This window comes from Rasamsonia byssochlamydoides (assembly GCF_041956645.1).
Source record: "Rasamsonia byssochlamydoides strain NRRL 3658 unplaced genomic scaffold VTN77scaffold_24, whole genome shotgun sequence".
In the NCBI taxonomy this organism is placed as follows: Eukaryota; Fungi; Ascomycota; class Eurotiomycetes; order Eurotiales; family Trichocomaceae; genus Rasamsonia; species Rasamsonia byssochlamydoides.
The window spans coordinates 332,063-342,580 of record NW_027192407.1 but is presented as its reverse complement, the minus strand read 5'-3'; the positions used below and the strand labels follow the sequence as shown (position 1 = coordinate 342,580).

The 10,518-nt window shown below is 51.5% G+C and overlaps 3 protein-coding genes across 3 annotated transcripts; 1 reads left to right on the top strand and 2 right to left on the bottom strand.

The window, feature by feature from the left end:
• Positions 1 to 1,927: 1,927 nt before the first annotated feature.
• VTN77DRAFT_3520 (uncharacterized protein) lies at positions 1,928 to 3,434 on the bottom strand (the record flags this gene model as incomplete). The annotated part of the gene is made up of 6 exons (XM_069419478.1): positions 1,928 to 2,187; positions 2,243 to 2,518; positions 2,576 to 2,861; positions 2,927 to 3,220; positions 3,269 to 3,306; positions 3,386 to 3,434. 6 exons carry the CDS (start codon positions 3,432 to 3,434, stop codon positions 1,928 to 1,930), a joined length of 1,203 nt encoding a protein of 400 aa, XP_069278544.1.
• Positions 3,435 to 4,037: 603 nt separating this feature from the next.
• On the top strand, positions 4,038 to 5,675 carry VTN77DRAFT_3519 (uncharacterized protein; the record flags this gene model as incomplete). Its single annotated transcript, XM_069419476.1, has 9 exons — positions 4,038 to 4,145; positions 4,219 to 4,360; positions 4,449 to 4,506; positions 4,566 to 4,629; positions 4,697 to 4,737; positions 4,804 to 5,010; positions 5,076 to 5,412; positions 5,481 to 5,563; positions 5,630 to 5,675. The coding sequence occupies 9 exons, from the start codon at positions 4,038 to 4,040 to the stop codon at positions 5,673 to 5,675; spliced, it is 1,086 nt and encodes a 361-aa protein (XP_069278543.1).
• Positions 5,676 to 10,060: 4,385 nt separating this feature from the next.
• On the bottom strand, positions 10,061 to 10,484 carry VTN77DRAFT_3518 (uncharacterized protein; the record flags this gene model as incomplete). Its single annotated transcript, XM_069419475.1, has 3 exons — positions 10,061 to 10,177; positions 10,250 to 10,292; positions 10,360 to 10,484. The coding sequence occupies 3 exons, from the start codon at positions 10,482 to 10,484 to the stop codon at positions 10,061 to 10,063; spliced, it is 285 nt and encodes a 94-aa protein (XP_069278542.1).
• Positions 10,485 to 10,518: the final 34 nt, after the last annotated feature.

Genomic DNA, 10,518 nt, shown 5'->3' with positions numbered 1-10,518 from the left:
CGATATACATGACTGCTTTCGGTCGGCGCTCGAGGAGGAGATTCTTTTCTGCTGCAACAATCGCGAGCACCTACAGATCATCAGCCAGGGCCTAGTGTGTCAGGAGACAGAAATTGTTACTCACATCCTCCACCTGTACGATAGTCACCTTGTCGAGCCCGTGCCCGACTTCGCGCTTGTAGACTAGATGCCAACACTTCCAGAAGGTCTCCAAGGAGCTCTTATACTTGATTCCAGGAGTCCTGCGTCCATTCTTGCCCCGTCGTTGGTCGCAACGCCAGCTGAAAAAGCCTTTAAGGTATCGGACAGTCTCCTCAGGCTCAGAGAGCGAGTGGAAGCACTCTACCGGATCACGACTCTGGAATCGACAGAATCTGGCCGGACACAAGGTAGACGATGTTAGCTTCAATGAAGCATGATGCTGAGGTTGTGCTTCTTACCGGTCCCAATAGTCCCTCGTCTCCTCCAGCTTCTTCCGAGTCTTGGGACTGTACCGTTGCTGTCGGAGCTGAGAGACATCCAGACGGTCTGCTTCCGCAAGGTAATACTCTGGGGGATGCTGCTCTTCATCGTTGAAGAGGGCGTCATCATCTGAATCATCGTCTGAATCGTCCTCCGAATCGCCATCCGAATCGTCACTGTCTGGCTCCGTATCACTGCCGGAGGTACCTTCGGAAGGGTCGTTCGAGAAGATGTCTGGGAGGTCAGCGCTGGCATCGCTCTCGTAATCGGAGAGAGTGACATGCTCATCGGACTCAAAGCGACGAGGCATAATCGTCATGAAGCCTTTCAATGCCAGGGTGGTGAAGGGGAGAGACAAAGAGTGAATGCACCACGAGAGCAAGTGAGACAAGAAACAAAAGTCTCAAAAGATAAGGCAAATTCTGTCCGACTAGTTATATGGGGGGAAGGCTGTGTGGATAAGTGACAAGAAGTGTGTGTCCAGCCATCAGGGACTGGAGGAAGAGGATCCTTCGTTCCTCCAGAGCTGGGACAAGCACTCTTAAATAGGGGGAGGCATTTTTTTTAATTTATGGACCATTTTGCTGTCGCTCATTGGCCTTGCTTTGTATGCTCATGCTCGATATATAAGTAATGAACTTTCTCTTCCAATGTTTGTGACATGACGAAAGACGTTTTCAGCTTCTCTGCCGCCTGTCAATACCAGGCGTATCGCAAGAAATCACAGACCCTATTTTGCTCCTTCAGCCATGTATTTCTTCGCGAGCACGTAGGACAGCCGTCGACATATGGACTCTTGGTTGTCCTCTGTTCTAGGGATTCATACGAGACCAAGGTCATGTAATTGTAGAGCTGGTCAGTCCGAAGGCAAGGAGGACAGAGAGAGGACCCTGCGACATGAGAATTCAGTCCGCAGGAAGTGGCGTGTCTTGAAAGTTGTTGAGGGCGTTGCTGACTTATGAGCCTTCGGAGCGCATCACTGCACAGGAGGCGGTGGCATCAGAATGGATGGAGAGATGGGGTTGGCCAGCGATCAAAGGAAGTCTGTCCTGAACCGGAATTACAACAGAGGAGTTAGCTAGTCACCCTCGATGATTGTCGCGTTGTTGGAAGAGAAAATCGACTTACCCAGGTTGACGTTGCAGAAACGAGGGTGTCACAACAGTCGACTGATAGTGGCCAGCAGCTAGGCCTGTCCGGGACTTAGATCGATCACGAGACTAGGAACACTGCTATCTCACGCGAATCAAGCAGTCTGACGAAGGGGATCAATAGGCCACGTCAGCCTAGACTCTCATGGTTCTCATCTTCTCTAACCATCGTCTTTATTCTTGTCAAGCTAGGGGTCTAGTCACAAGGGATCCTCCTCATCGACAGTTTCCTCGCTCACGCCGACCCAAAATATATACTTCTGCTCTATACTTTCCATTTTCACGCCTGTTCCTTCCGGAGCACACACTCACGATTATGCATCGGTCTTCTTCTCCGCTTTCTGCTTCAACCCGGCCGTGAACAGAGGGGAGTTTTGAAGCTGCTCCCAATTGTGGATGGAGAGACTGTTCACGTTCGACACCTCCACGGCCTCTTTCCCTCGCTCCCAAACCTCCTTTTCATATGCCGCCACCGCGGCCGCCAGAGAGTCGACTGACTTGTCCTTCAGCTGTGCGATCTGGCGGCCTAACGACGCCGCGTCAAGAATGGCATTGTTGAGACCCTGCCCGCGATCTGCAATAATCGAATACTTAGCAATGGTCATCGGGAATTCAGCAGGGGAACTCACGGAAGGTCATCGGGTGAGCCGCATCGCCAGCCAACGTGACGGTGCCGTTTCGGTCGTCCCACGGCTGCGTGGGCCAGTATGAGAGCCGGTTATGCCACAGTCGGGTTTCAGGGGTAATCGATAGCATGGCTTTCTGGAAAGGCTCTCCGAAAACACGGGCTCGTTTTCTCAGATCCTCCAGGATTTTCTCGCCCGACAGGCCGGTTTCAGCTTCGGAGATCCATGATATGAGGAACATGAATTCACAGTCGGCTGGTTTTTCGGTTTCATTGTGAACTGACATTGCCGGTGAGTATTCACCCACACCAATCCCGGGGGAACAAGAGAACTTACTTCCAAGCCACACGAAGTAGCCATCCGGATGAAAGGCAATGCAGTATCGCGGATGAAGAGCTCTCACACTCCGAACAACATCTTCCGGTAGACGCATGACGGTCGCAGTGGCAACTAGAGGCGAAGGGAGCAAAGCAGCCTTTTCTTTACCCAGAAGATATTCGCGCACCCGAGAATGGGCTCCCTCGGCTCCGATCAGCAGTCTTCCCGTTGCACGAGTGCCATCCTCAAATATCGCTGTCGCCGTCTTCGAATCGGACTCAACGCCAACGAGACGCTTGCCATACTGGAATCCAACAGTTAAACTACTACAATCAGTATGCAGGGTGAGTGACAGCGCGGTGTGCCAACCTGAATGTCGATGCCCGTTGCGATCAGCTTGAGGAACTTTCTCCGCTGCAAACGGTAACTCAGCGGCGCGGGCACGTCCAGCAGCCTTTCGCCCGTCTGTCCGTTAAAGATGGGTAAAATATCGTTCTCGGAAGGAATATGCGAGTCCACTTGGGCGGTGAGAAGTCGATCGACCAATTCCTGTGGGAGACACTCGGCCAGGTTCGATTGCGCCCAGTAGATGCCGTAATTCCAGTCGCGCGGTCGGGCGTCGGGTCGTGCATCCTGCTCAAAGACGACGCAAGGAATGTTTTGCTTCGACCGTCAGATTCTTTATCGTCTGCAATGCCACCCAAGACTCACTTTCTTCAACACCTGAGCAATCAGCAGTCCAGCAGCACCTGTACCCCGCTGTCAGCATGAACGTTCCGTTGGGTCGACAGTCCCGCCAAACAAAATGGCGGAAGTATGTTATATTACCCGCGCCGATGATGAGGACACGCTGATCGTCAGCAATTGCGCCATTCATTGTGAGCAGCCACGGGAAGTGTGGTGTCAGATTTAAGCGCGTCCTTGAGACAGGTCAGGATATTCAAAACTTTAGCCGGGAATGCAGGCCACGGGTCAGATAAACCCAACACAGGTCAAAGAACAGGTGGGATAGAACCCCGCCCGCCGTGCTCATTATTAAGTATTGACCTACTGGACAGATCACTCTCGTGGGTCTGGCCATCAGTCGATCGGTCTTTGATTTACAGCTCTAGTGAATTTCGATCTCATTCTTCACGAGGGGTGCCCGAATGCAATTGGTCTGATGTGCAGAGGGGCAGCGAGCTAGTTGAGCTTGTGAACTTCCCGATTCGGCCTGACGCAGCCATCCAGAGAGCGGTTCATACGGAATCATGGCTCTGGCCGGCACTCGCGAACTTCCCCGGCGCACGGGCCCCAGCGTGCTCCCCGTCAGGTTCGTCAGCCCGCTGCGTTCCGTGGTTGCACAGCGTCCCCGTTTGCCAACCTAATTCTAAGGTCGAGACTTTAAATTCTTCACGGCTGTCCGATCCCGATCTTCCTCAGCGAGATCTCGATCTTTTCCGCTGGCATTGTTGCTATTATCTGTCCAGGACAGATACCAATGGCGTCCGCTCCGGAGGAACCCCCAACTGCTTCTACAGAGCAGCCTGAGGAGCCTGGGCAGAGTCCTGCCGCGGGAGCAGCTGAATCCGGAAATCCGTCAACAGAGGTAGATTACCCGGACAAAGGCTTCGATTGTCTCCTTCGGGGGAATTGCCCATCTTCTAATGCCCCGTGACCAGGTCCCGGAGCCAATTGCTGAGCAAGACTTCGATGACCACGACTCCGCCGTCGACTCATCCAGTGTCTATACCGACACCACCTCGCTGAGTTCGTCCGTCACCAAGTACCGCGAGGAAAATGGCCGGAGGTACCATGCGTATGGTATGTACAAGCATTGAAAAAGAAAAAAAAAATACGGATATATCTCAGGGAAAGGACCGAGATTGCTGATTCCTTTTTCCACGGCCAGGGTCGACGGAGCATTGGGGACCCAACGATGAGATGGCTCAGGACCAGCAGGATCTGAGGTAGATCTAACAAACACGCACGTCGTGAAGAACTCTTCCTGACTCATGATCTACTCTAGCCACCATCTGTGGACCTTGACCCTCAACGGCCGATTGTACCTGGCTCCGATCGAGAAACCACAAGTGAGTCACGCCCAGACCAGACCAAATCATGTCATGAACGAACACCGACTGAACATTAAGACTTTAGAACGTGCTGGACCTCGGAACTGGCACGGGTATCTGGGCCATGTATGAAGCTTCCGTATCCTCAGACATCTGCTCATTCTCATGCTAAGCGATGCTGTTGCTGTGCAGTGACATGGCCGATGCACACCCGCAGGCCTCAGTCAAAGGCATTGACTTGTCTCCGATCCAACCGTCCTGGGTGCCGCCCAACGTGAAGTTCGAGGTCGACGACTACAACCTGGAGTGGCTGGACGTCGAGAAGTACGATCTGATCCACGCGCGCGAACTGCTTGGCTCCGTCCCGAGCTGGCCCGAGATGTACAAGAAAGTTATGAAGTGAGTAGCAACCTCGGTCGGTTCATTCATACCGAGCGCAGATGGTAATTGAAATCTCGTTTTAGGGCCCTCAAACCCGGCGGCTGGTTCGACCAGGCCGAGCCGGGTCTCTATCTCATCTCGGACTACAACACGCTCGGCGAGGACCACGTGTATCACAAATGGGGCAAGCTGATGCAGGACGCGGGCAGGTTATCGGGCATGTCCTTCGACATCGGCCCCTACCTCAAGGGCTGGCTGGAAGAGGCCGGGTTCATCAACGTGACCGAGATCCGCGTGCCCTGGCCCGTGGGACGATGGCCCAAGGACCCCCGCCAGCGCGAGATCGGCATGTTCAACCAGGCGCGACTGGACCAGGGGATTATGGATTTCTGTTCGCGTCGGTTTGCGAATAACCTTGGGGTAGGCCGACTACCATCAACGATCAACAGTGATAAAAGTCACAGCTAATTGACGATCGCGATGCATAGTGGACCAAAGAAGAATTGGACGTCTTCGGCGCTTTGATGAGAGGCGCCATCAACAATCCTCGGCTGCTGGCTCACCAGTGGGTGTACGTTGCATCTTTCTTCTTTTTTCTTTTTCCCCGTGTCACTTGATCGGATACTGATTATCGCAGGTACTTCGTGTATGCGCAAAAGCCCCCGCGACCGGAGACTGAGTGAACAATGGGACAATGACATTGTTGGCAGCTGGGTGTCAGGTAAGGATATTTTTATCCGATCCCCCTATCGTCATTCAAACGTCCATCCTTTCTATTCCAGCCATGTCTGCTTGCTACTTGTTGCCTCATACAAATGCTTTTGTCTGCATGTCCTGGAGTTTGAGCACTAATGAAAGAGAAGGGGAAAAGAAATCACGAGAGACAGAAGAGATGCAGATGATAAACAGCAACGCCCGACGTTGACTTGACTCGTGTCCTCTCGCCTCGTCCCCTCTCGACCACGGCTGAGATTGATATCATGTCATGACATGACGACTAAAAAACAACTAATGTAATTAAACAACAGGAGGCTTGTTTGCAGGTTTTTTTGTACTGAGGAGACCAGGACAGGAGGCGAACTGATTTTATTGTTCGTTCATTATTTATTTCCGAAAATCATTCTTTACCTCGTACATAATTGCTTTTTCTCCTACCTTGTATCGTTTTTATCTTTCTTGTACTGTACCATTCTTTTTGATTATGCTCGCTACACGCTAACTGATACGATACGATGTGATATGATATGCTCGCACATCCCAATCAATGCACCTTTGTGTTGTGTTATGTTGGACTCCTTCGAACAAAAAAAAAACTTGTGGATTAAGAATTTTCATCATCGTGCAGAATTCATATGCACTTGGGCAACACGCGAGCAATCACCATCTCCTTTCGTTTCATGTTCCGACTGAATTCAATCGACGTCGATTTAATCGTTCTTCCTTCAGTGACTTCACAGCCTCATCTACCATCATTCCTGCCAGCCGTAAACCCGGATCACGGTCCGGATTGATCTCCGCGATGAACGACTCTACCAGAAACGCCGTCGAGAATATATTTACTCAGTCTGGAACGGCCTACGCGCGGATTAGCCCCGACGAGTTTCAGCGACGCCTGGATAATGACTCGCCAGACTTATCAGAATAAACGTGCGGCAAACGCCAAGCGGGAAAGCCAACTGCCACCCGCTTGCCGGCCCCTACGGTCCTCGCAAGTTTTGACGTGCGCAGGGAGCGCTGTGGTCTGGGCTTGGTCGTCGGACGTGGTTGACCTTTGGCTTGATGGGATCAAGTGCGAGTGTTGCCGCAGCCAGCTCACCTGCGTTGGGCTCGCCGCGCTGGCAGCGTTCTGTGCACGCATGGCGGCGCCGTGAGCGTGCAAGGCCGGCTACACAGGTCATGGTATCAATATCTGTAATCCGAAATTACTGTGCGGTTGTGTTCGAACGACTCTCTAGTCAACGGCCAGATACGCCGCACCAGAGTAGCATCCTTACAAACGTAACACTCGGTGATTGCGATGGCCAGGGCGTGCCACTGAGCGAGCATGTACCATCAGAACTCCTCCCGAGCATCCGTCCGGATCAGATATGCTTTATCTAGAACGGTTATTGACAACTCGAGTATTCGGGAGCTGCTCCGCACTTGGGGCGGCGATCGCTCGTCCATGCTGTGTAACGGTCTGAGGGCTGCAAGTTTCATCGCCGCAACTAAACAGTGTGTGCCGTGAAAGGTGAACCAGAAATAGGAGCTGGTAGTCGAGTCCAGAATTGAACCAGCTTCAGTGTATCTCGTTCAAAGCACTCAACTTAATGCTGCCGAGTGTCCCAGGTGACGTGGCAGGGGGCGTGCTCTTCGCTGTAATATCCCCAGGCGGAGCAAAGTTCAAGAGTCCGTTGCCTGCTTGTGCTCGATAGGTCACCTGAGCGAACGTCATGTCTGTCAAACGCTCACGGTCGGGCAAAAGCCCGGTTCGAATTCTGTATCCTCCACGTTGCAAAGGCAAGGTCGGCTGCAGCAGGTCTGCTGCGTTGAGAGGTTCCGAAGCTTGTTCAAATGAAGCCTGCAGGTCTAGCAAGCGGATGGTGTATCAAAGACGCTTTCGCATTTGCTAGTCAAAGAAGGATTCTGACTTCCAAAAATCATCCAGGTGTAAAAACAGGGCTCTTGCGATCCTTACTGCGACGGGGACGCCCAGACAGTGCGACTGTGGTCTTGCGAGCGAGTAGCAATCTGCCCGTAGAGATAACTCAAGTTATGTACAAACAGGAACATTAGACAAATGCAGTTTTGTCAGATCACTTACCACATACAATACAAACGCTTGTAGGACGGTGATATCATTTGTCGTAAGAAGGCCAGCTCGCTCAAGAGCCACCTCGCAAGCCATTCGATAGTCTCCCTTGAGCCCCGACTTGTGTGTATGCAAGATCGAAATACATTGGTCCTCCATCATACTGCTGATTGCCGCATAGTACACGGCTACGCTAGAGCTTCCACAGAGGGGTGTCCTTGCTCGCGGCCGAGATACGCCTCCCCATTCAGCAAGAGCTTACTAATGATGGCAGATGGATTATCTTAATTATAGGATCGAACTGCTGGAGATGTATCTGACACATCTGGACACAGATGGTCGGCACTGGTCGCAATCCCACTGATCCCGTTATCGAAGAGGCCAACATCCCGTGATTTCAAGGTCCCAAGCCAAAGAACCTGCTGCTACGGCTATGGGGCTGCTGAGTATCACGATAGTCTTTGCCATCATCCTCTTCGTCGTCAGATGGCTGGTCGATGTGGTCGTGGAGTCTGTGGACTTATGCTAGTCAGATTGATCAAAACCAGGCATTTAGACAGAAAGCTTTGTATTTATCACATGTTCAAGCAGATCCTTCCAGAAATGCTCGGCTATCGGCTTCCCACTTGCTCTTTCTGCCAACATTGACGACCCAGAAGATGTAGTCAACGTCGTATCTCGGGACTGAAGCTATAATCAGTCTGACCCGTTCCCGATTATCACCGACAGTCAAATCGAGCATCCTTACCTGATCGAAGACGTAAAAAAAAAATGGACGCTATAGCTGGGATCTCAGAACCCTCGTTTGCCGCCACCGCATTGCTAATCAGTGTTTCCAGTCTCTCAATACGAACCCTTAAGGCGCTGTTGTCGTTGGCAGTCTGTCGGTGGTCATGCCGGCCTCGAGGCAACTTGCGACTAGCCGATACACAAGTCACTCCAGCTCGTTTGCAGTTTGTGAAGGGACTCTGCTTGTCGCACTTGACCTTGCGATCACCGCAGAACTAGCACCTGAGCTGGGGCATATTTCTCCGCGCCTAGACGATAGGAACGATGCAAGCATAGGGAGACAGGCAATGGTTCCCAGTAGAAATCAAGGCTCATCTGTGACGAAAAGAGGATGTAATTCTGCGATAAGGTTGCCCAGTAATGCAGTCTATGATGATGATGGATGAAAGGATTGCTGATTGAAGCTGTCCAAGAAGCCATCAATTTTTTGACATGGGGAAAAGAAGGTGATGCCCAGGAGACTAAGCCAGACCTAAAGGAGAAACAGATTCATAATGACACTCGTGATGAATTTGATGACAGGTATTTGTTGCCTCTTTGGCTAGGCATAAAATGTTATGCAGAAGGTTCAGTCAAAGCGACAAAACTGCTTGGGGTTTACATCCCAAATCAAGAGACTGCCCAAGTACATTACCTGGAGCAGCTGGCCGATCAGCTAGAATCAGGGAGAGGTCACAGAGTGGATATAGTCACTGCCACCAGGAGGGTCACAGAAAGATATGTGCCCCGATCTCGGCCGGCAAAGTTGCAACTGTGGCTTTAGGGGAGTCCCGGCGGATGGACGAATGTACGTACGAAATCGACCTCGACCGAATCGGAATCAGAATCCTCTGAGCGATGCCCAGGAGATGAATCTGAAGCGAGCGACCATCAATCCAACGAGTTGCCGAAGAAGGGAGGGTCCTTTCACAGTTCTACTGGCGTTCGTTTTACCATTCATCTCCATTTCCGCATCAAAGGCAGCTCGTTTACCAGCAAATCATGAGATCTTAACGAGGATACACATACAGAGGATATAAACCACGGTTGTTTTCGATGATGACGAGGGGGAGAGGCTGGAAAGAGAAGTGCAACAGCGCGCTCGGGAATAGACATCTGATGATGCGTTGAATTATGAACCAGACCAGAAGCTCATACACCAAGAAAGAGAAGAAAAGGTAAAACCAACAACCCGGTTGATGATTAGTCGTCCATTATCATTGCCATGATATACGCTATATATTTCCCTACCCAGCTACACATGCGTAGATAGAGTATCATTCTGCGAGAATTTTCAGCATTGCATCCTGTCTGCCGATGAGAATCCCACTACTTCTCCAAGTTAGCGAGGACCTTGTGCTCGGCGGCACCATCAGTCAAATTCCAGATGACCGTAGATAAGGCCTCAGAGTGGCGCCTCCCAGGCGTTTTCTGGATGGCGTTGGCACTCGCACCAGATGGCGTCCAGTAAAGCATCACGTCAGAAGTCAGCTTCTCTTTCACCATTCATTACTTGGATGTCGACATGGAGTCATTGTCGAGGACCTCGAAGAGCATCTGGCGCCGACATTGAGCTTCACCCTCTACGTTTGACGGCGAGTGCAAGATCTGGGGTGGCAACTTGGGCTGCGCATAACCTGTAGGCAACCTTTCAATACTAGTTGCCTGGCTACAGTGCTGTGGTTATCCATAACTTACCAGTCTCTTTCTGTCCTTTAAGCACTCAATTGTCTGTAGCTTGCTGTATGGATATTGGTACGTACTTCAAGTACCAAGGTACCTGTTAGGCGGAGAAGGTTGCCACTGACCTCCATCCGAAAAAGGAAAAGCAGCATGCACTGCCGCCTCCCGTCCGCCGATTGGCTCGCTTAGCAAGTGTCACCGAATCACCCACCGCACGGACCACCCACCTCAAGGTATAAATGTCCCCCATCGCCCGCCCGTCTTTTGGTTTTCTTTTTCTTTCT